The following is a 25297-nucleotide window of genomic DNA, read 5'->3' as shown; positions in this document are numbered from 1 at the left end:
GACCAGGAAAGAAGTAATAAATTTACTAAGGAAGCCAAGAAGAATCAAACTAGTCGAATTGTCTTGCTTTGAGTAAAAGAACATGTAATCAAGTTTGCAGGCGCAGGCATGAGAATGAAATAGGCCAATGACTAGTCATAAAGAGTAAAGACAAATTACAACAACAGAACTATAGAGTTAAATCCAATCACAGTGAACATGATTTTCAGTTTAAAGATATTTTTGTGACTGAAGCATAAAGCAATTGGATATCCCCGATATGGCTGAGCATGGGCTTCCAAACTTTTATTGTTTGTAGACTACACACTGAGCTCCGGCCTGTCCAAGTTGAATTCCATGCAAACAGGATCCTGGTAACCCTGGTTCTGCAGACTAAAAACATAATTAAATACAATAACCCACATACCACACTAGTGGTTTTGGTCCCATTTATCAGGATCACATCATCATCAGCAACGCGCTCCTCCATCTGCAAGATGAAGAAGAGACAAATCAAATGTTTTCTCTCCTACCCTATCAGCAAATGTTGAAAATTCAATCAAAGGACAGATAGTGTTATAAATCTTTCAGAACTAATAAAATACATTTTACCAACATGCAGAGTAGATGGATTCAATAAATTTATCATGCTTGAGTTGTTTTACATTTCCCATGACACTTTTAAAGTGAATTTTATTTTTCCATTTTTCTTTGTAGCCAAAGAAATGAATGTTATGGAATAGAACCCCCACTAGTCAAACACAATATGACAGCTATAAGCTTCGGATACTTGAAAGGGTTCCTATTATGGAGGTGGGGGAGTTGAAGTGTGGTAATGACTACATAGAAATTTAACCTAAAAGCAAAGTACGCTGGATTGTTGAAATTTGAAGATGAGAAAAAGGGATATACTCCAGGCCCTACACACACCTAAAAAAAAAAAAAGAAAGATATCAAGGTTGAGCACGACGACCACCAACTTGAATTAGCAGCTTCTAAAAGAAAAGAGTTACCCATCATAAAAGAAATAAAATAAAAATAATTCCACGACAAAAACAGCAACTTGTGGTGATCAACTGAATGATTTGGTTTCAATTTTCTATTTTATTTCGTTTCTGAACATTAAACTATGACAAGGGTATAAATAAGGATCAGCAGCTGAAAATGGCAGAGTAAAAAATCGGGGGCCTAGACAGGCAGAATAGCGAGGGAAAAAAAGAAACAAAAGCAAGAAAGGCAAACATAACACAGAAAGTTTTGGACCATTCATCTGTCACAGAGCTACCACAGAAAAAACTGGAAAGTAAACTATGCCCGATTTCCATCCTACAAGATGTGCTACGAACAGAGCAACTCCCAAATTATCTTTTAGCACAGCATAACTAGAGAACCAATTCACAAGCACTAATATATTTTTCATTTACAGGATAGTTTCAGGAAAATGAAACATACCACTGTTGCTACAATAGCCCCAGCCTCTATGAAGTACTGAAATACTAATTGAGAAAACAATTTTCATTAGGAGCATCTAACATATCAAATTTCCAACTAAGAAACTTATATGCAGGGATACACAAACAATTTACTTAAGAGGGTAGATTACATTGAAATAAACAAATGTTGAGACTATATGTACTGGGCTCTGTCAAACAGTTTTGGGCACAGGACTGGGTACAAGTATGAGTCGAGGTTCAGATATTCCTTGCAACCATAACTTAGGCACAGGACATGTATCAGAAAAAAGGGTGATACACAAGACATGTATCAGCCTATGTAAGGTCGGGGTGGGGGGAGAAGTACTAGAAATGACACAAAATAAACTTCAGTATGTAGAATACCCAAACATTGACCCTGTACACAAGAGACCACCCAGATAAACCCACAAAATGGCCAAAACATGTCAAACAGTCCAGTGGATAGGATGGTGTTGTTCCATAACACCATAAACCAGCTCATGGAGTTGTTCCATAACATGCAACTGTATTCATATTATAATAGAAGACAGAAAAGAGGAAGAGGCCAAGTTCATTTCCGTTCAATATCCGCTTTGAGCATAAGGAATTGACCATTCTGAGTTCTCTGGTATCTTGAACCTCAAATCCCCAATTAACCACTACTAATCGATCAGAAACAAATAAATAAATAAATAAATAAAACAAAAAAAAAAATAAAGAAAGAACCAAACAAAAAATCAAGTAATCAATGAACCTGGGAAGAGATGTGTTGGCATATCTGGAAGCAAAATTGCTGTGGAGTTAGTTGCTTATGCATTTGTTGTCATCACCCCAAGATTTTTCTCAATTCTCTCAATCATCATAAAAATGAAAAAAAAAAATTTATAAATATAGAATAGAATGAGAAGAGTGATAGGGTTTATGGAAGGAATAATTCAAATGTTGATTTGAATACCTTCAAATCCCATCCAACAGCTCCAACAGCTCAAATCGTTCTCTACAAGGATGGAAGGCCAGCACAATTGATTGACAAGGATCACAAAGATCTCAAGGATCCTAATCACCCAACAAAGATTTTCGAAATCAGAGAAGGAAAGTTTTTAAATAAAAATACTGTTGAAAAAGCTAATGGAATCCTCAAAGATAAGAGTCAATCTCAATTCAAATTATTTCCTTGTAAAGAACAGACATAATCCTTGATTGATTCACAGACACAATCTTTGGTTGATTCAATTGCTTCCTACAAAGAGTATGGCCGTAATAGTATGAAAACATAGTAGTGAAACTTTCAGCACTGTGGACATAGGTTCAACAAGAACCGAACCACATTAAACTCTTTGTGTCTCTCTTTCTCTCTTCGCATCTCATTCTGAAATTATTTCACTTATAGGGTTGAACATATATTTTACATTTAGGCTCTGTCTGGTTGCAAGTAAAATAAAGGGAAGGGAAGTAATTTTACTTTTCAAATGTAATCTTTATCAGCAAAATGAGAATCTTGAAAAGTTAAAACAACAAAAGAAAGATTAACAAGTGTGGGTCATTACCACATTGGACTCAAGTGATCTCTTAAAGATGCTAAAGCATCACGCAAAGCTCGCTCCATCTCGTCAGGCATGTAGTCATTCGCACCTCTGAGGATCAAGGAGACCTGCAAAGAAGTACATTAATTTACCAAGGAAGCCAAGAAGAATCAAACTAGTCGAATTGTATTGCTTTGAGTAAAAGAACATGTAATCAAGTTTGCAGGCACAGGCATGAGAATGGAATAGGCCCATGACTAGTCCTAAAGACAGAGCTTACAATAATCAGAGTGAATATGATTTTCAGTTTAAAGATAATATTGTGACTGAAGAACAAAGCAATTGGATACGGATGGGGAAGGGTTTAGTCGTGATAATGGCTTCATAAAAATCTAAAAGTATTTTAGGTTAAAAGTAAAGTATGATGGATTGCAAAATTTGAAGACGAGAAAAAATGATATTTGCTACTCCATCCCCTACACAAAAAATAAAACTAAAAAAAAGGAAGGAAAAATATCAAGGTTGATCATGACGACTGTCAACTTGGATAGCAGTTTCTAAAAGCAAAGAGTAAATATCACGGTTGATCATGACGACTGTCAACTTGGATAGCAGTTTCTAAAAGCAAAGAGTTACCCATCCCGGGAACCAAAAAAAGAAAGAAGACAAAGTTCCAAGATAAAAACAACAACTTGCGGTGATCAACTGAATGACTTTGTTTCAAGTTTCTATTTACTTTCCTTTTTATGAATATTTAGATATGACAATTAAGGGGATAAATAAGGATGGGCAGCTCAAAATGGCAGAGGAAAAAGAAAAGCTCCAGACAGGAAGAATAGCGAATAATCACTACTCTGCCATATATGGAACCAAATGTCACTAGGGGCTCACAGGAAATTAACAAGTCCAGTGAACAAACCATTTTCAGAAAGCATAAAAGAAATAAATAGGGACAGCTAGGTAAGTGTATTTGAGGTTTTGAATTTTTAAATATTCTATGGGAGTAGAGGATGATGTTTTGTTTGTGTCATATGATCATATCATGGCTTTACCAAAAACTTGCCAGCAGCTTCTTGATTCAAAATAAAAAAGAAAAAAAGAAACAAAAACAAGCAAGGCAATTTGGATTATTCCTCTGCCCCAGAATCATCACAGGAACAGTTGAGCAGGTAAAATATGCCCAAGTTCCATCCTACAGGATGTGTCACGAACAGAGTAACTCCCAAATTATATTTGAGCACAGCATAATTAGAGAACCAATTCACAAGCATTAATACATCTGTCATTTGCAGGATATTTACAGGAAAATGAAACATACCACTGTTACAACAATAGCCCCAACCTCAATGAATAAGTCCTGAAATACAAATTGAGAAAACAATTTTTATCAGGATCATCTAACATATCAAATTTCCAACTAAGAAACTTATATGCAGGGATACACAAGCAATGTACCTAAGAGAGCAGATTGGATTGAAATATACAAATGTTGAGACCCTATAAACTGGGTTCTGTCACACAGTTTTGGACACAGGACATGTATCAGCCTCAAAAAGTGGGGAAGGAAGTGCTAGAAATGACAAGAAACCACCTCATGGTGTTGTTTCATAACATGCAATGGTATATCTATTATAATAGAAGACCAAGAGACATTTGAATCTGGACTGATACCCAATATATCAAATGCCAAATACTGATTTGCAGCTGAAGTCAGAATCATGTTTTAGGTCCACTTTTGGAATCTGATCATAGATATAAGGATTGAATCAATAAGAAGCAAAAGGTATACAATAAATTGCACTGTGACACACTATTTCAAAAGAACCAATGTTCATCAAATTACCTTTGATGAATCTTTCAAACTCCTTGGGAGTTGGGATCAGTGACAAGGACTTGGACACCCATTTGCATTTTCTGTCTTCTGAAGATTAAAATCAAGGCAAGCAATCCTTGCAGGGCAACTCCTCTAAGGTGCATTCCTTGGGCAGCACAACAAGTAATTGTCCTTTGTACTTTTACCATGTGCTTTCAAAATATTGATGCCTGGAAACAAGAAAGAAAACAGAATATAGAAGTTGATAGAAACAAAGTTAAGACAAACATCACGAAACACACAAATAGAAACAAAACAGAGCAAAGATGACACACAGATTTAATGTGGTTCACACACCAATATGATGTGCTACGTCCACTGCCGAAGCTGAAGATGATTCACTATGTAATGGAAGAAGATACAATGGATATCTCTCAAGAACACTCAAAATGATGGCAAGAACCTCAAATCCCCAATTAACCACTATTATCAGCTTATCCAGCGAACTTCTTTTTGAATCATAGATTTTTAGAATCAAAATGGCAAGACCTTGACACGCAGAGTAGGCTCTTATCTGATCTATCAATAAAAGAAGAAAGAATAGAAAATTAGGGGGGAAAAAACACCAAACCAAAAGAAAAAGAAAAGGTACTTTTACTAGAGACATGCCTGGAGCTCGGTGGTGAAGGAAGATGCCAAATTCGTTTCTGTTCAATATTGGCTCTGAGAATTCGAGTCCAATTAACTGCTATTATCCAAAAAAATATAAATTAAACTAAAACAAAAAAATAATAAAAGAACTAAACAACAAATCAAGTAATGAATGGACCTGGGAAGAGATGTACTAACATATCTGGAAGCGAAATTGCTGTGGAGTTAGTTGCGAAATTGCTGTGGAGTTAGTTGCTCATGCGTTTGTTGCCTATCCCCTCTCCCCCCCCCCCCCCCCAGTTCTTTCTGAGTTTGAGCTTTGCAGATGGGATACGTTGACTGACATTCCCCATGGAGGAGGAGTTGAAACAGTTGTTGGATTTTCTCTATCATCTAAAAAATGGTAAATAAAAAAAGAAAAATTATATGATAGAATAGAATGAGAAAGCACCAAGAATTCTGTGGCAAGAATTGCTTATTAAAGAATTAACTTTTAACATACAATGCTTACCTTTCAATTGAAGTACCTCAGAGGTGTTGTGGAGGTTTTGCTTCTACTGATCATTTTATCTTCTCGCGGTCAATGAAGATATTTGGGATATGGGATATCTTGCTCCAATCTTCTCCTATCTCATTTCGGCAACGTGGTCTCAAGGCAGGACACCTCATGATCCTCAACTCTTGGAGTGCGGTGAGATGTTGCAACTCCCCCTCAGGTATGGACTTGATCTTAGAACAGGTTCGGATATCCAGAATCTCAAGGGATGTGAGTTTCCCTAAGCCTTGAGGTAACGAGGAGTAAGGTGATTGTCTCACACGCAGCAACTTGAGCTTAGGGAGAAACAACCACAACATGTGGTTATTGTTTGGTACTTGTAATAATAATGATTTTGAAAATGAACCTGCATCCCATTTTAAAATCAACTCCTCAACATGTAGGTAGGGAAGATCATGGGAGGTAGAAGATGGAGATGATGGCATCATCCAATTCAATTTTGAACAGTCCCATATCATCAATTTTCTCAGGGATGTGGCCCCCCGGGTAAGGTGTTGTGGAAACGACCTTAACTTGGGCAATACAGCAAGATCAAGATGCTGTAGACACGGCATAAAGATGAACTCTTTATTATTCTCATCTTCTTCTTGTACTCTCATATTCCACTCCTCCAACTTCTGCATCGGACCCAACATAAATACTTTCAATTTTGGGAATATAATTGTGTCACTTCTTCTTCTTGTAGCACCATCATAATCATCATCATCATCGATTCCAAAAAACTCAACACCCATGAATTTCACCTTATCCATTCCACTTATTACAAGGGTTTCAAGGGATGGTAGTTTCCCTACAGTCGGAGGCAATTGCTTACACTTCCTCCACCCACGCAGTTCCAAGAAAACTAGATTGGAGAAAATCATGGGCTCTGTATGACTACCCATCCAATTGGGGAACACGACACCAGGGTAATCAACAATTGATAGCTTCTCAAGGTTTGGATGTGGCCGGAGGCTTTCTAGAACATCCTCCATCCTCTTCCTTGACGACATATCTCCTCCATCAACAACTTCTTCTTCTTCTTCTTCTACTTCTTCTGTTTTGTCTTCTCCATCGACTTCTTCTGTTTTATCTTCTCCATCGAATACTTCTTGTTCTTCTTCTTTGTTATCCGCTTCTTCATCAACAAAACCTTCCTCATCAACAATACCTTCGTCATCAACTAGTGAAAGACCGGTAAATTGATTAAAATAGAAATACAAAGCACGAAGATGTTGCTTATTATTCAAGCATGCCATCTTAGCCTCATTTCCATTTTCCACTCTTCCCAAACCTATTATCTTTAGAGTATCTTTGAGGAAGTTGAGATCTTTTAGTTCTCCAATCTTACATCCTCCTCTTTGCTCCACCCCACCACTGATAGTGAAGTACGACAATATACGCAATTTGCATAATCTCCCAATTCCTTTTGGTAAGTTGCTTAGTTGGCGGCATTCTTTCAAATCAAGAACTATCAAATTGACCAATCTCCCAATACCTTCAGGTAGTTTACAAAGATTCATGCATCTGTAAAGACGTAATACTCGCAAATTGTACAGACTAGTCACCGTTTTAGGTAGTTCTTTGAACCTTGCATTCTCCAAATTAAGGTGCCTTAGATGTATTAACTTCTCTATCTCATTTGGAAGCTCTTCAAGGTAAGTATCACCCAAATTTAATGTCCTCAGACATGTTAAGTGACGAAATAAATCAGAAGAAATTGAAGGTATATGTCCTCTATAGATTTGAAGAGTGCGCAGTTTCTTTGCCTTGTAAATGAAAGAAGGAATCATGCGTATCTCTTCTGCTATTGATAGACATAAATGACGGGCTTTCTTAAAGTTGATTAATTCCTGAGGAGCAGCAGCAGCAGCACAATTAATCGTGAGAGTAAAGCATTCGTCCTCTGCAAGGTATTTGGCAAAATCATGGACAACATCATGCATTCTGTAAATCTGTCTTGATCCTCTTGATTTTATAGTGTCTTTTTGAAAAAATGAGCGCATGGCTAAATTATTAAAGTACTCATCACCTATTTTGATCAAATCTTCACCTTTTGCTTTGGTCAAGCTGCCATCAAGAAAACCTTGTGCCATCCAGTCGAAGATTACTCCCCATTTGTTAATACGATAAACTCTTCAGGTGAGAGAACAATATGCAAAGCATTGTTTTAAATGAGAGGAGGGTAAATCATTATAACTTAGTAATAGAGCCGGCAAGATTGGTGTATCATCGGTTGATACAACCTTCCATAAATCACTGTCCAACACATATTGCCAATCTTGTTTTGACTCTTTGAACCGCAAAAGACTTCCTAAAGTCTTCACCGAAAGAGGTAATCCATGACACTTCTTTGCGAGTTCCATGCCAATTTCTTTCAATTTCTCACACTTTTCTTCTTCTTCTTCTTCTTCTTGCCTTAATCCAACGAAGGCATAATGTCTTAACAATGACCAACAGGCTTCGTCAGACAGTATTCCTAACCTATGGATATACCTCGTACCCATCATGCCTGCAACCCTCTCGTTGCGTGTTGTGAGAATAATTCTACTTCCTTGGGAAGAACCATGTTTGAGAGATAACCTCAATGGATCCCACTGCGTAGGATCCTCATTCCACATATCGTCTAACACTAGTAGAAAATGCTTTCCCTCAACAGAACTAGTCAATTGACGATGCACATCTTCCCATGAGATCACACCACCACCTTGCTGGGTGGTGACATTATTAATGTTGTTCCCACCACCACCACCAATTTCTTTAATAATATGCATGGCAATCTTCATTTTATCAAAAGATTCAGACACATGTATCCACATTCTGTTGTTAAAATGGTTTATCACCCTATCATCATTAAAAACAAGTTGGGCAAGGGTCGTTTTGCCCATACCTCCCAAACCCACAATGGAGATTATGGGGACTTCTTCCTTATTGGAGACGGCCACTACTTGTTGCTGTTGTTGACTGCCCTCACTGATTAACAACTTGCTTATTATGATTTCCCTATCCATGTCACGACCATATACCTCAGTGACATCAACGAAGGAACTAGTTTCTAGTCTCCTCCTCCTCGACTCATCATCTATGTTTTCAATATTTCTGCTAGTATGAGTTTCATGAGAAATAAAACCAAACTTATGTTTGTCACTTGCAATCTTATCTAGTCTTTCTTTTACCTCCTTTATCTTATGACCAATGTCACGGCGCAAACCAATTTGCTTGAAACAATAACAAGGAGAAAACAAGTTGCTGGGCCATACCTTCTTAAAAGGACTAGTGACACGATGATCAGCATCATCAACTCCATGATCTACCACCATTTGTGAGGAGGAGGATGATTTGAGTTTAATTGTTGTGCTCCACTCATCCAACACATCATCAATATCATAGGCCACATCTTTCAGATTTTGCAACCAAACACGCACCGATGCATCCTTGAATTGCCTATCTTCAGCATCCTTAAGCGCAGCACGGATTGTTGTAAAAGTGGTGGAGAGGTCTTCAATGTCCTTTTCCACACCGATGATCAATCGTACCTCTTGTTCGATCTCCTTTTGGATGATCACTCCCAATTGCTGGATGACACTGGAAACAATAGCATCAACCATTGTTGCCGCCTTTCTTTGGTAATTAATGATCCAAAGTAGTACTAGGCAGTGACAAATAAGGAATGTAAGTAAGAACGAACGAGAGAGCAATTAAGCAGGAAATTGTAAATCTAGTTATATATATTAAGAGATGCATGTGAGTTTTCTTGGATGCTTTATTTAGTTCATGTTCAGGGAGGGAGTCGTATTTATCCCCTCGTATCTTTTCCTTCTGTGAACATTTTTTAGTGGAATTCAGTGGACGGAAATAGGTGAAAGATCACGTCAGTTAAAGGGCCAATAGTAAAGCCATTCCAACTAACCCACCAAAATCACCAAAATCACTGGCACGATGCGACCATATGACATTGGAAATATGAAAAAGGAAAGGAAAAAAAACAAATATGCATTTTCCTTTTGGATAAATAGTCACAGCGCAAGTAGGAAAGTAAGATAAACGCACCGTTAAAACGCGACGCTTAAATCAAAGCCATTGATTAAATAACTTTAAATCTAAACCATTGAAACTATAACCTGCAATTGGTTCCCACCTTCTTTTTCTTCTTCGCCTACCGGGCCTCACCCCCATCTTTCTTGAAAAAGACCGATGAACCTCCGACGTTGAACCCCTAGTTTTGTTTATCGCTTCTTCCACCCTTCTTCTAAACAAAATTAGGGTTTCAGCGGCGGAAGTTCATCGGTCTTTTTCAAAAAAGATGAGATAAGGTCGGTAGGCAAAGAAGAAGACAGTGGGAACCGATTGCAGGTTTTATTTTCAATGGTTTAGATTTAAGGTTATTTAATCAATGGTTTAAGCATCACGTTTTAACGGTGCATTTATCCTATTTTTCTACTCACGCTGTGATTTTTTATTATATATATAAAACTCCTAAATCTAAAAAAGTAAAAAAACTATTTAGGATCACATAAAGAAACCCAAGTGACCCCACATGGAGAGTAAAGAGAAGGCAACAAGAATAATCTTTTTCATGCTTTTTCTTTTTTTCCCACTTTAAAGTGAGCATAATTAAAGACGTGCATCCTGCAGAGCAATTATTGCTTCTTATCAAATCAGGTGTGCAATTATTGCTCGTTGTCAAATCAGATTGTAAGAGTGGCAATTTAGAACAGTAACAGAAAATCGAAACCGAAATCAGACCGGAGAAACTGAATTTGAGTATTAGATTTTAAAATCGATTCGGTTTTTGGTTCGATTTCAGATCAAGTATAAGAATTGAATTCGAGAACCGGAATCGATCTGACTTTAGATAGTAGTATATTATAGTATGTTATTTTATTATAATACTACCATATTATAATATTATAATATATTATTATATTAATATATTATAATATATATTACTAATGTTAATATAGATTTTATAATACTATTATATTATATTACAATATTATAATATATATATTATAGTATATGGACTGAGTAGAGGAATCGAAACCAAACCATGTAAGAACTTCATATAACTGAATTTCAGAATTGATCATCGAATCGAAATCGAACAGATTCGATTTGAGTATCGAATTTCAGAATCGATTTGATTTTCGATTCGATTTTGAATCACAACAACACTCTTTGAAACCGAACCGAACTGAACTGAACCGATTGACATTATTTGGCAATGATGAAAAGTTGTAATGGAGCAGTGGCAGAAGTCCGATCCAATTATTAGTCTAAGAAACTCCAAGTAATCTTTGAGTTAGAGTAGTGTGTGGAATCAATTATGAGAAAATGACCAAAGTACCCTTAGAGGATTGACCAGGTAAAAATGGTCAAATAGCTTTGGAATCAATCTAAATTTCCAAAATTGAGGGTTTTTTCATAATTAAAGTTCTTACACTTGAAGAATGTTTGAAACTAAATTTATTTGAACAACCTTCCAGAAAAGTTTTTATTTTTTTTAGGGGTTGGAGGGGGGTGGAGCGTTCTGAAGAGTTCTTGTCCAAATTGTTTATTCTGGCAAATAGTTTCCAAATTTCATATTCGAAATAAGATTTTAAATGACATTTTTTATTTGTTGGTAATTTTTCAATGACTTTTTTGAGTCATCCAATTTGGATCTATAGATTGAAAGTTATGCTTTTCAAAACATTTAAATGAATTCTAAATAATTAATTAGAATTAAACCAAATCGGACCCGTTCAAACCTAACCCAAAAGAAATGGAGAATGGATCATCTGCACATATTGTCATTGCCTCACAAGGTAGTGGCGGCGTGTTCCTTATATGTTTCCATTTTGATTTCTGCTCATTTTTTTTTTTTTTACCATGATTTCGTTATATTAGAATATGTTACTCATCTTAGATTAATTTGTTTTTATCAAAAAAAAAAAAAAATTCTTCCTTGCATGATCTAATAAAATCCAGCAAGTCTTTAATATGCTTGTTTATTGCATTCACCATGATATGTCTTCATCTTGCTCAAAATCTCTTCAAGGTCAACTTTGAAATCCCTTTCTTCTATATGATTTACTTTTTCTATAATTTTTACATTATTTTCACCTCTCATTATGTTTTGCATATTCATATTGCGTTAGTCCATATTAGGACTAGGGTTTTATCGTGTGCATATAGAAGTAATTTTTAACTAATATTTACACGTGTCCTTGATAAGGAAAGATCTAATTCAAAGTGGTTTTCAAAAATGTTTAGGGTCCTATTAAATTTCTCAACCGTTATATAACTTATGTTTCCATTCACATATGTGTTTTGTCTACTAACTTTGTTTTGTAGCAACGGGAGTTGAATGAGGCGCTTTCTTCTTTCTTGTTGTGATGCATGTATTTAGGTAAGAATATTTATCATTATTTTACAAAAATACCAAATAACTAGGAAGATCAATTTAATCAGGTGGGCCGAGGAGTCGAACACCTTCCCTAGCCAGTTAGCAACTTGACACATGCACATCTCATGGTTTAACTAGTCACCATTGAAGTCGTATTCATGAATTCTAAACTCTAATATAAGTGCCGAGTCACTCTCTCTCCCATCATTCATTCTCTCCAAAGAAGAAGATGTTTCCTTTGGGGAACATGCATTGTTCTCACATATCCTTATTCTCTTGTTAGGAAAGAGCTTCAAAATTCTCTTTGCTTGGAATGGAGAGCCCAGTAGAGATTTGGAGTATATTTATTTCTACTGTTCTCCTTTGCATAAATAATGCGGGGAAATCTACATATCGTGGGACTCAGCCTGTTTACCTTAGGCGAAAATTTAGAGGCTTCAAAAACAATGATGTTGGCCCATGAGCCACATTCTATAAGCAGGTAAAGTGGGCCTAGTGAGCCCAATTTTGTATCATTAGACATTTAAGGAGAGCATGGGCCTACTTGTGGGTCCATTGGATTACGAGTCCATACTTGTGGTATCCCTAAGACCCACTTGAAGTCAATAGATTTTTAATTAGGATTAAGTGCAAAAGCATTCTGATTTGGTTTACATATAAGGTTCATAGACCCAAAAGTGAGTCAGAAATGACAGAGACTTGCGTTAATACTGCGATAATCCATTACTCTGTCATCACATTTGTAATTTTATGAAACTTTAAACTTGTGACTTGATGGTAGACGGTTAGTACACTTATATTCTATTTGAAAAGAAAGGGAAGTATATTGTCTACACATGTTGGCATTTAGGTCTTCTCTAGCAAGGCTAACTCTCATGATACTCCAGTAAGAGAGAGAGAGAGTGTGGGATCCATGGGTTGGATGTGAGAGGGTGTGCACAAGAATCTACACACACCCGCGGCTGCATGACAATCTTTTTCTATTGAACTAATTAATGGAAACCAAGAATCAATCAATGTTGAATTATCATTGCATTGGGTAAGAAATGCATGCAGTCATGTTTGTCAGCACCAACATTAGAATGTATAAGCCCATAGTATTCAGTTTTTAAGCAACCATTAATATGAGCCATAGTTGAATCCATGGATCAAGGTATCAGTATCACTTCGCACATGTCCCGTCATTGCTGGAGCTCGATCCCAAGATCTAATTGAGAACTTGGGAGAACCTAGTCTCGCGTTAACTGATGCAATGGCCCCCACACACAATTGATGCCATTGAGTTTTAAAAACTTTTACCAAAAATTTATGCTTTAATCACAAGTTATTTCAACAAGTACTAAATCCAAAATAGACCACTCCTGTTTCAAACAGGAGACAGGTGTTTACAAGAACCCAAGAAGACTAGTCTTTTGGTGCAGGGAAGGAAAACAGAGAAAATGAATAGTCACCCCTCCTCCCTCCAGGCTCCAGTACCCAACATCAAATTTTGGAAAGATAACAATAACTGTAACTTTGTTATGTCATGGGGTTTGGGACTTGGGAGTCCTACTCTTTGTTTTCAGGTTCATCTTTGAAAATCTTGATCATGTTTCGGTAGCAAGCTGGGATACATAATTCAGGATATGAATATATCATGATGAGAACCAACTATAAATTTCATCCAAATTGACATCCTAGCTACTAAGTCTTTTTGTCTCTACCTGTAAAATCTTCACTTTGAACATTGCAGGCTCACTACCCCAGCTTCTAAGTTGTTGCGGGTGGTTCCCCTGGAAAGGTCTAATTAACATCATACTGCAATACAGAAAGAAAAGGCAAAAAATTAAGGAGATCAAAGCAATCAATAATGGGAAGAGTGATTGGGTAGAAGATACATCTTACATTTAGGCTCAGTATGGTTGCAAGTAAAACGAAGGAAAGGGAAGTAATTATGATTTTCAGATGTAATCTTTATTTTCCCTTTCAAATTCAAGGGATTTGGCTGCAAAGTAAAGTAAAAATTTTAATAACCAGATTTGATATATTTTGGAGTGAGTTCCATAATCCTTGCTGGTAATTATTATAAAATTTTTCATTTTAGTTTTGCGTTAAAATCATTCCCTTCCAACCAGAGTCCTACTTGAGGTAAAATTTAAGCAGAATGATTCACATTTTCTTTATTATTCTAGAAAGTATTACAACAGGAAATAACAGATACAAATAGTGCAGATGCTTTTAATTCCCTCATTCAATATTAAGGAACACTATAGAGTTAAATGAAGGAAAAAGAAAAGCAAAACAACCCAAGGACTGACTCGATTCAAAGGACAAAGCAGACAAGGAACAAGGGTATACTCAAGCCACATCTTTCAAGATAATAAAAATGTCTTCTCAACAACTCTCCAGTCATGAGAGTATAGCCTTGTATTAGAAAACAATGGTTACTACTACCTCGGGAGGTAATTTCATGGTTTTCTTTTCATGTGGTTACTGTTAACTATATTCACAAGTATGTAACTCAAAGCCATAGAATTTTTAGAAAGCTGATGGAAGTAGTTAATTATCACTCTTTCCAGATTAACAAAATACAGTATGATTGCATGAGATGGCTTTTATGTGTGGCTGGCTGGTGATTTCTACACAGTAATGGGTATTATTTTCTCCCAAGTCCCATTGATCCCACCCAATTATTGAAACACACATTGGGCAATCATGCATGACAAGCATTATGGAACATCCCACACTCACCATACTGAGGCAGCTAGGGTCAACTTTTCACTCCAAAGTCCATTTTCTGGCTTAAGCACTGGTCTAAACAGAGTCAAGTTAATGGAATAGGAAATAAAATGAGAAGACAATCATACCTACATAATGCTGCTTATGTCTCAGTACAAAATCAACTATCTGCTGGTTTTGCAACCAACTCAATCACATCCTTTGCAGCGCTCACTGCAAGAACCTGCAGTCAATACAGGTTTCACACATATCATAATTGAATTGAATTTTTCTTTTATTTTATCAACAACCCCCAAACCCCTCCCTCCCTCCCTCCCCACCCCACCCCCACAAAAAAAAAACAAAAAAAAAAAAGATGCCATGTGAAGAGTGAAGACCTTTGGTATAATCAGTAGCGATTCAGAGAACTCTGCAGTTGCAAACTGTTCTCTAGAACCTAAAGTTGTTGCAAGACACTCCAAGAATACAGTCAAAGCAGCCTCAACTGCACCAACACCAGCAACCACCTGTATTGCCCCAATTTATGTCAAAAAGAAAAATAAGAGACATGGCTAAAAGGAACTAGTTTCTAGTCTGCCTTTACAGGAACCCTGTGTTACGAACAACTTTAGAAATTAAATTCAAACCCATAATATAAGTGGAAATGAAGAATAATCAGCAAAATGAGGATCTTAAAAAGTTAAAACAACAAATGAAAGATCAACAAGTGTGGGTCTTTACCAAATTGGACTCAAATGTTCTCTTAAAGATGCTAAAGAATCACCCAAAGCTCACATCATCTCATCAAGCATGTAGTCATTCGCACCTCTGAGAATGAAGGAGACCTGGAAAGAAGTATATAAATTAACTATGGAAGCCAAGAAGAATCAAACTAGTCAAAATTTCTTTCTTTGAGTAAAAGAACATGCAATCAAGTTTGCAGGCACAGGCATGAGAATGTAATAGGCCAATGACTAGTCATAAAGAGTAAAGACATCTAACAAGAACAGTACTACAGAATTAAATCCAATCATAGTGAAAATAATTTTCAGTTGAAAGGTTTTTTTTTTGGCGACTGAAGCATTAAGCAATTGGATATGCCCCATATGGCTCAGCATGGGCTTCAAAACTTTTATTGTTTGTAGACTAGACCTGAGCTCCTGCCTGTCCAAGTTGAATTCCATGCAAACTGAGAATCCCGGTTACCCTGGTTCAGCTTAACTTCATCTGCAAGCCGAAGAAGTGAGGAATCACATGTTTCCTCTCCTTCCCAATCAGCAAATGTTGAAACCTACAGGTGATAATGTTGAAGATGAAAATTGAATCAAAGAATAGATAATGTTATAAATTTTTCAGAACTAATAAAAGACATTTTACCAACATGCAGAGAGACGGATTCAATAAATTTGCTACCTCTGAGTTGTTTGACAATTCCCGTGACATTTCCTTTGTAACCATAGAAATGAATGTTATGGCATAGAACCCCCACTAGTCAGAAATAATGTGACAACTATAAGCTCTGGATACTAGAAAAGGTTCCTGTTATAAGCTTCCTTTAGTTGTTTTTTTCTGTGTGTGCAATGGCTACATAGCAAAACTAAAACTATTTCAGGTTAAAAGAAAAGTATGCTGGATTGTTAAATTTGAAGAAGAGAAAATAGGGAATTTGTGACTCCCTCCCTTACACAAAAAATAAATAAATATAAATAAAAAAAGAAAGATATCATGGTTGATCATGGCGACTGCCAACTTCAATTCACAACATCTAAATGCAAAGAGTTGCCCTTAAAATAAAAATATAATAATAAAAAAACCAACAACAACAACAAAGTGTTCCAAGACAAAAGCAGCAACCTGTGGCAATCAATTGAATGAATTGGTTTCAATTTTCTATTTGATTTCCTTTCTGAACATTTAAATATGACAATCAAGGGTATAAACAAGGATCAGTAGTTGAAAATGGCGGAGGGGAAAAAAAAGGGTCAGACAGTAACAACAGAGCAGGATAGCATTTTGCACCAACGAAGCAGCATGAGCAAGCTTCTATTGCTATGCAACAATAGAGCAAGATAGCATTTTGTACCCACATGTTTGGATTTGAGGGTAAAGAACTCGCTTGTTATATGGGATCCAACGCATCCAGCAGAGCGAAGCAGCCTTCCATTCTTTTCAACAGTATCCTTCCCCATTGGCGGCGAGTAGAGTGCCACAATCCCATCCCAGCCTCTTAGAAGTACTGAAATACAAATAGGGAAAATGAATTTCATCAGGATCATCTAACATGTCAAATGTGCAACGGTTTCAGTAAGTAGGAATGTAGAATACCCAAACATTGACTCTATACACAAGAAATCAGCTCATGGTATTGTTCCAAAACATGCAATGGTATTCTTATTATAATAGAAGACAAAGAGACATTTTAATCCGAACTGAACCTAAATCCAACAACAAAGTATCCCTTCCATACCTGATACCCAATATATCAAATTCCAAATACTGAGTTGCAGCTGAAGTCAGAATCATGTTTGTCACCAGGTTTTGTTCAGGTCTACTTTTGGAATCTGATCATAGACAGGATTGAATCAATAAGAAGCAAAAGGTGTACAATTATAGCCATGTATAAGCTCCTTTAACCATAACAATTTCAATTAATACTCAAAACCCTTGTGGCCTACCCCAATCTCCAGAATCCACACCCATTGTACTTCCAGAAGAGAAAGTTCCTTCGAGAACCTCTGAGAGGTTTAAATTTAGTTTATAGCCCCTCAGAATTCATCTTATTATTTTGCACTGTGACACCCTATTTCAAAAGATCCAATGTTCATCAAATTACCTTTGATTAATATATTTCAAGTTCCCTGGGATCAGTGACAAGGACTTGGACACCCATTTGCATTTTCTGTCTTCTGAAGATTAAAATCAAGGTAAGCAATCAATCCTTGCATGGTAACTCCTCTAAGGTGCACTCCTTGGGCAGCACAGCAAGTTGCTGTCTTTTGCACTTTTACCATGTGCTTTCAAAAAAGTGATGCCTGAAACATGAAAGCAAACCATACCCAAAAAAAAAAAAAGTTGATATGCAGGAACCAAGATGGATTTATTATAGTTAATTTAGCTCCCATAAAAAAAGTGATCAGTACAGAACCATCATAAGATGAGAACCACAACAGAAATCAATTACGCTAAAAATCAGCTTATCCAACCATCCTAGCCATGTATCCTCTCTTATGTATTCCAGCGAACTTCTTCTTTGATCCTCTAGATTTTTTGAATCAAAACGACAGGACCTTAAAACGCAGAGTAGGCTCTAGTATGATCTGTCAATAAAAGAAGAAAGAATAAAAAATTAGGAAAAAAAAAACAACAAACCAAAAGAAAAAGAAAAGGTACTTTTATTAGAGACACGCCTGGAGGAGCTCAGTGGTGAAGGAAGAGGGCCAAGTTCGTTTCTGTTCAATATTGACTCTGAGAATTCGAGTTCCATGGTATCCTGAATCTCAAATCCCCAATTAACAACCACTATTAATCGATCAGAAACAAAATAAATAACAAATAAATAAATAAAACGAAAAAAAAAAAGAATTAAACAACATATCAAGTAATGAATGGACCTGGGAAGAGATGTACTGAAATATCTGAAAGTGAAATTGCTGCCAAGTTGCTCATGCATTTGTCGAAAATCATCACATGACTACTACTCCTCATCCAATTGGGGAACACAACACTGGGGTAGTCATTAATTGATAGTTTTACAAGGTTTGGATGTGGTTGTAGACTTTCCAGAACATCCTCCATCCTCCTCGACAACATATCTCCTCCATCAACTTCTTCTTCTTCTCCTTCCTCTGTTTTATCTTCTTCATCGACTACTTCTTCTTCTTCTTCATCAATGACGTCCTCATCACTACTCGGCCATATATGGAACCAAATGTCACTAGGGGTTCACAGGAAATTAACAAGTCCAGTGAACAAAACATTTTCAGAAAGCATAAAAGAAATAAATAGGGACAGCTAGGTTAGTGTATTTGCGGTTTTGAATTTTTAAATATTCTATGGGAGTAGAGGATGATGTTTTGTTTGTGTCATATGATCATATCATGGCTTTACCAAAAACTTGCCAGCAGCTTCTTGATTCAAAATAAAAAAGAAAAAAAGAAACAAAAACAAGCAAGGCAATTTGGATTATTCCTCTGCCCCAGAATCATCACAGGAACAGTTGAGCAGGTAAAATATGCCCAAGTTCCATCCTACAGGATGTGTCGCGAACAGAGTAACTCCCAAATTATATTTGAGCACAGCATAATTAGAGAACCAATTCACAAGCATTAATACATCTGTCATTTGCAGGATATTTACAGGAAAATGAAACATACCACTGTTGCAACAATAGCCCCAACCTCAATGAATAAGTCCTGAAATACAAATTGAGAAAACAATTTTTATCAGGATCATCTAACATATCAAATTTCCAACTAAGAAACTTATATGCAGGGATACACAAGCAATGTACCTAAGAGAGCAGATTGGATTGAAATATACAAATGTTGAGACCCTATAAACTGGGTTCTGTCACACAGTTTTGGACACAGGACATGTATCAGCCTCAAAAAGTGGGGAAGGAAGTGCTAGAAATGACAAGAAACCACCTCATGGTGTTGTTCCATAACATGCAATGGTATATCTATTATAATAGAAGACCAAGAGACATTTGAATCTGGACTGATACCCAATATATCAAATGCCAAATACTGATTTGCAGCTGAAGTCAGAATCAGGCTTTAGGTCCACTTTTGGAATCTGATCATAGATATAAGGATTGAATCAATAAGAAGCAAAAGGTATACAATAAATTGCACTGTGACACACTATTTCAAAAGAACCAATGTTCATCAAATTACCTTTGATGAATCTTTCAAACTCCTTGGGAGTTGGGATCAGTGACAAGGACTTGGACACCCATTTGCAGTTTCTGTCTTCTGAAGATTAAAATCAAGGCAAGCAATCCTTGCAGGGCAACTCCTGTAAGGTGCATTCCTTGGGCAGCACAACAAGTAACTGTCTTTTGTACTTTTACCATGTGCTTTCAAAATATTGATGCCTTGAAACAAGAAAGAAAACAGAAAATAGAAGTTGATAGAAACAAAGTTAAAACAAACATCACGAAACACACAAATAGAAACAAAACAGAGCAAAGATGACACACAGATTTAATGTGGTTCACACACCAATATGATATGCTACGTCCACTGGCGAAGCTGAAGATGATTCACTATGTAATGGAAGAAGAGACAATGGATATCTCTCAAGAACACTCAAAATGATGGCAAGAACCTCAAATCCCCAATTAACCACTATTATCAGCTTATCCAGCGAACTTCTTTTTGAATCATAGAATTTTAGAATCAAAATGGCAAGACCTTGACACGCAGAGTAGGCTCTTATCTGATCTATCAATAAAAGAAGAAAGAATAGAAAATTAGGGGGAAAAAAACACCAAACCAAAAGAAAAAGAAAAAGGTACTTTTACTAGAGACATGCCTGGAGCTCGGTGGTGAAGGAAGATGCCAAATTCGTTTCTGTTCAATATTGGCTCTGAGAATTCGAGTCCAATTAACTGCTATTATCCAAAAAAATATAAATTAAACTAAAACAAAAAAATAATAAAAGAACTAAACAACAAATCAAGTAATGAATGGACCTGGGAAGAGATGTACTAACATATCTGGAAGCGAAATTGCTGTGGAGTTAGTTGCTCATGCGTTTGTTGCCTATCCCCCCCCCCCCCCAAGTTCTTTCTGAGTTTGAGATTTGCAGATGGGATACGTTGACTGACATTCCCATGGAGGAGGAGTGGAAATAGTTGTTGGATTTTCTCTATCATCTAAAAAATGGTAAATAAAAAAAGAAAAATTATATGATAGAATAGAATGAGAAAGCACCATGAATTCCGCGGCAAGAATTGCTTATTAAAGAATTAACTTTTAGCATACAGTGCTTACCTTTCAATTGAATTACCTTAGATGTGTTGTGGAGGTTTTGCCTCTACTGATCATTTGATCTTCTCGCGGTCGATGAAGATATTTGGGATATGGGATATCTTGCTCCAATCTTCTCCTATCTCCTTTCGGCAACGTGGTCTCAAGGCAGGACACCTCATGACCCTCAACTCTTGGAGTGCGGTGAGATGTTGCAACTCCCCCTCAGGTATGGACTTGATCTTAGAACAGGTTCGGATATCCAGAATCTCAAGGGATGTGAGTTTCCCTAAGCCTTGAGGTAACGAGGAGTAAGGTGATTGTCTCACACGCAGCAACTTTAGCTTAGGGAGAAACAACCACCACATGTGGTTGTTGTTTGGTACTTCTAATAATAATGATTTTGAAAATGAACCTGCATCCCATTTTAAAATCAACTCCTCAACATGTAGGTAGGGAAGATCATGGGAGGTAGAAGATGGAGATGATGGCATCATCCAATTCAATTTTGGACAGTTCCATATGAACAATTTCCTCAGGAATGTAGCCCCCCGGGTAAGGTGTTGTGGAAACGACCTTAACTTGGGCAATACAGCAAGAACAAGATGCTGTAGACACGGCATAAAGATGAACTCTTTATTATTCCCATCTTTTTCTTCTTTGTCTTGTACTCTCATATTCCACTCCTCCAAATTCTGCATCACACCCAACAGAAATACTTTCAACTTTGGGAATATAATTGTGTCACTGCTTCTTCTTGTAGCACCACCATCATCATCGATTCCAAAAAACTCAACACCCATGAATTTCACCTTATCCATTCCATCTATTACAAGGGTTTCAAGGGATGGAAGTTTCCCTAAGGTAGGAGGCAATTGCTTACACTTCCTCCACCCACGCAGTTCCAAGAAAACTAGATTGGAGAAAATCATGGGCTCTGCATGACTACCCATCCAATTGGGGAACACAACACCAGGGTAATCAACAATTGATAGTTTCTCAAGGTTTGGATGTGGTCGAAGGCTTTCTAGAACATCCTCCATCCTCTTCCTCGACGACATATCTCCTCCATCAACAACTTCTTCTTCTATTTTATCTTCTTCATCGACTTCTTCTGTTTTCTCTTCTCCATCGACTGCTTCTTCTTCTTTTTCTTTGTAATCTGCTTCTTCATCAACAATACCTTCCTCATCAACAATACCTCCCTCATCAACTAGTGAAACACCGGTAAATTGATTAAAATAGATATACAAAGCACGAAGATGTTGCTTATTATTCAAGCATGCCAACTTAGCCTCATTTCCATTTTCCACTCTCCCCAAACCTATTATCTTTAGAGTATATTGGAGGAAGTTGAGATCTTTTAGTTCTCCAATCTTACATCCTCCTCTCTGCTCCACCCCACCACCGATAGTGAAGTATGACAATATACGCAATTTGCATAATTTCCCAATTCCTTCTGGTAAGTAGCTTAGTTGGCGGCATTCTTTCAAATCAAGAACTATCAAATTGACCAATCTCCAAATCCCTTCAGGTAGTTTACAAAGATTTATGCATCTGTAAAGACTTAATACTCGCAAATTGTACAGACTAGTCACCGTTTTAGGTAGTTCTTTGAACCTTGCCTTGTCCAAATTAAGATACCTTAGATGTACTAACTTCTCTATCTCATTTGGAAGCTCTTCAAGGTAAGTACCACCCAAATTTAATGTCCTCAGACATGTTAAGTGACGAAATAAATCAGAAGAAACTGAAGGTATATGTCCTCCGTAGATTTGGAGAGTGCGCAGTTTCTTTGCCTCGTAAATGAAAGAAGGAATCATGCGTATCTCTTCTGCTATTGATAGACATAAATGACGGGCTTTCTTAAAGTTACTTAATTCCTGAGGAGCAGCAGCAGCAGAATTAATCGTGAGAGTGAAGCATTCGTCCTCTACAATGTATTTGGCAAAATCATGGACAACATCATGCATTCGGTAAACTTGATTTGGTCCTCTTGATTTTGTAATGTCTTTCTGAAAAAATGAGCGCATGGCTAAATTATTAATGTACTCATCACCTATTTTGATCAAATCTTCTTCACCGTCTGCTGTGGTCAAGCTGCCATCAAGAAAGCCTTGTGCCATCCATTCTGGGATTATGCCCGATTTGTTAATATAATTACCTCTTGGGGTGAGAGAACAATATGCAAAGCATTGCTTTAAATGAGAAGAGGGTAAATCATTATAACTTAGTAATAGAGCTGGCAAGACTGGTTTATCATCGGTTGATACAACCCTCCATATATCACTGTCCAACACATATTGCCAATCTTGTTTTGACTCTTTGAACCGCAAAAGACTTCCTAAAGTCTTCACCGAAAGAGGTAATCCATGACACTTCTTTGCGAGTTCCATGCCAATTTCTTTCAATTTCTCACACTTTTCTTCTTCTTCTTCTTCTTGCCTTAATCCAACAAAGGCATAATGTCTTAACAATGACCAACAGGCTTCGTCAGACAATATTCCTAACCTATGGATATACCTCGTACCCATCATGCCTGCAACCCTCTCGTTGCGTGTTGTGAGAATAATTCTACTTCCTTGGGAAGAACCATGTTTGAGAGATAACCTCAATGGATCCCACTGCATAGGATCCTCATTCCACATATCGTCTAACACTAGTAGAAAATGCTTTCCCTCAACAGAACTAGTCAATTGACGATGCACATCTTCCCATGAGATCACACCACCACCTTGCTGGGTGGTCACATTGATGTTGTTCCCACCACCACCACCAATTTCTTTAATAATATGCATTGCAATCTTCATTTTATCAAAAGATTGAGACACATGTATCCACATTCTGTTGTTAAAATGGTTCTTCACCCTATCATCATTAAAAACAAGTTGGGCAAGGGTCGTTTTGCCCATACCTCCCAAACCCACAATGGAGATTATGGGGACTTCTTCCTTATTGGAGACGGCCACTACTTGTTGCTGTTGTTGACTGCCCTCACTGATTAACAACTTGCTTATTATGATTTCCCTATCCATGTCACGACCAAATATCTCATTGACATCAACAATGGAACTAGTTTCTAGTCTCCTCCTCCTAGACTCATCATCTATGTCATCAATATTTCTAGTATGAGTTTCATGAGTAATAAAACCAAACTTATGTTTGTCACTTGCAATCTTATCTAGTCTTTCTTTTATATCCTTTATCTTATGACCAATGTCACGGCGCAAACCAATTTGCTTGAAACAATAACAAGGAGAAAACAAGTTGCGGGGGCATACCTTCTTGAAACCACTACTACTACTACTGGCACGATGATGATCAGCATCATCATCATCAACTCCATGATCTATCATTTGTGAGGAGGATGCTTTGAGAATTGTTGTGCTCCACTCATCCAACACATCATCAATATCATAGGCCACATCTTTCAGATTTTGCAACCAAACACGCACCGATGCATCCTTGAATTGCCTATCTTCAGCAACCTTAAGCGCAGCACGGATTGTTGTAAAAGTAGTAGAGAGGTCTTCAATGTCCTTTTCCACACCGATGACCAATCGTACCTCTTGTTCGATCTCCTTTTGGATGATCACGCCCAATTGCTGGATGACACTGGAAACAATAGCATCAACCATTGTTGCTTTTGAACGAGGTACGTAGAGAGCAAGCAGGAAATTGTATCTGCAACTGTGTAAGAGCTATGATGTTCAGTGAGTATTTATCCTATCAGATCTTATCCTTCGCAACGAATTTTTAGTGGATGGAAATTAGTGACTGCTCATTGGGGATGAACCACCGACATATAGAAAATATCTCCTTTGGTTGGCCCGCTATGAATTACTTTTGACAAAACTTGTGGTGCTGCTAACCCAAGCCAACCCACCAAAATTCAAGTGTCACGAAACATGATAACAATTGTACCAAATCCTAATTGAATAAAGCGATGTGAGCAGACGACTCTTTTTACGAATTCGGCCGTGTTTTATACCTTCTCTATTTTGGCTGTTGAGCCCCATGAGTCGTTCAGATGGAATCCACTTCATGGGGGCCTCCACAAAGTGGATTCCATCTGAACGGTTGTGAATCATTCTCGGACGTTCACGTATATGTGATCCTAGCTCGAATGAATGATGGTTTTGGTTCCTCTGCACGTACACATGAGAGGCAACTGCCTTTTCTATTGTGCCATTTACAAGGGGAATTGGGGTATTTATGGAAACAAAATAAACATATGATTAGCTCTGGGATGTATATGATCCATTCTCCAATATTTTGGCTA

The 25297-nt window shown here is 37.1% G+C and overlaps 3 protein-coding genes across 3 annotated transcripts; all 3 read right to left on the bottom strand.

The window, feature by feature from the left end:
- Nucleotides 1-299: 299 nt before the first annotated feature.
- Nucleotides 300-9563, bottom strand: LOC122645304 (putative disease resistance protein RGA3). The gene is made up of 8 exons (XM_043838621.1): nt 8452-9563; nt 6501-8091; nt 4275-4313; nt 2981-3084; nt 2389-2489; nt 1432-1475; nt 407-469; nt 300-365 (listed from the first exon to the last, which is right to left on the bottom strand). The coding sequence occupies exons 1-8, from the start codon at nt 9561-9563 to the stop codon at nt 300-302; spliced, it is 3120 nt and encodes a 1039-aa protein (XP_043694556.1).
- Nucleotides 9564-21088: 11525 nt separating this feature from the next.
- On the bottom strand, nt 21089-22903 carry LOC122645751 (putative disease resistance protein RGA3). Its single transcript, XM_043839102.1, has 2 exons — nt 22217-22903; nt 21089-22123 (listed from the first exon to the last, which is right to left on the bottom strand). Exons 1-2 carry the CDS (start codon nt 22836-22838, stop codon nt 21090-21092), a joined length of 1656 nt encoding a protein of 551 aa, XP_043695037.1. The 5' UTR covers nt 22839-22903; the 3' UTR covers nt 21089.
- Nucleotides 22904-22920: 17 nt separating this feature from the next.
- On the bottom strand, nt 22921-24659 carry LOC122645303 (putative disease resistance protein RGA3). Its single transcript, XM_043838620.1, has 3 exons — nt 24342-24659; nt 23539-24302; nt 22921-22948 (listed from the first exon to the last, which is right to left on the bottom strand). Exons 1-3 carry the CDS (start codon nt 24651-24653, stop codon nt 22921-22923), a joined length of 1104 nt encoding a protein of 367 aa, XP_043694555.1. The 5' UTR covers nt 24654-24659.
- Nucleotides 24660-25297: the final 638 nt, after the last annotated feature.

The sequence above is a fragment of the Telopea speciosissima genome, chromosome 11, assembly GCF_018873765.1.
Source record: "Telopea speciosissima isolate NSW1024214 ecotype Mountain lineage chromosome 11, Tspe_v1, whole genome shotgun sequence".
In the NCBI taxonomy this organism is placed as follows: domain Eukaryota; kingdom Viridiplantae; phylum Streptophyta; class Magnoliopsida; order Proteales; family Proteaceae; genus Telopea; species Telopea speciosissima.
This window is presented reverse-complemented; position numbering and strand designations above follow the sequence as displayed.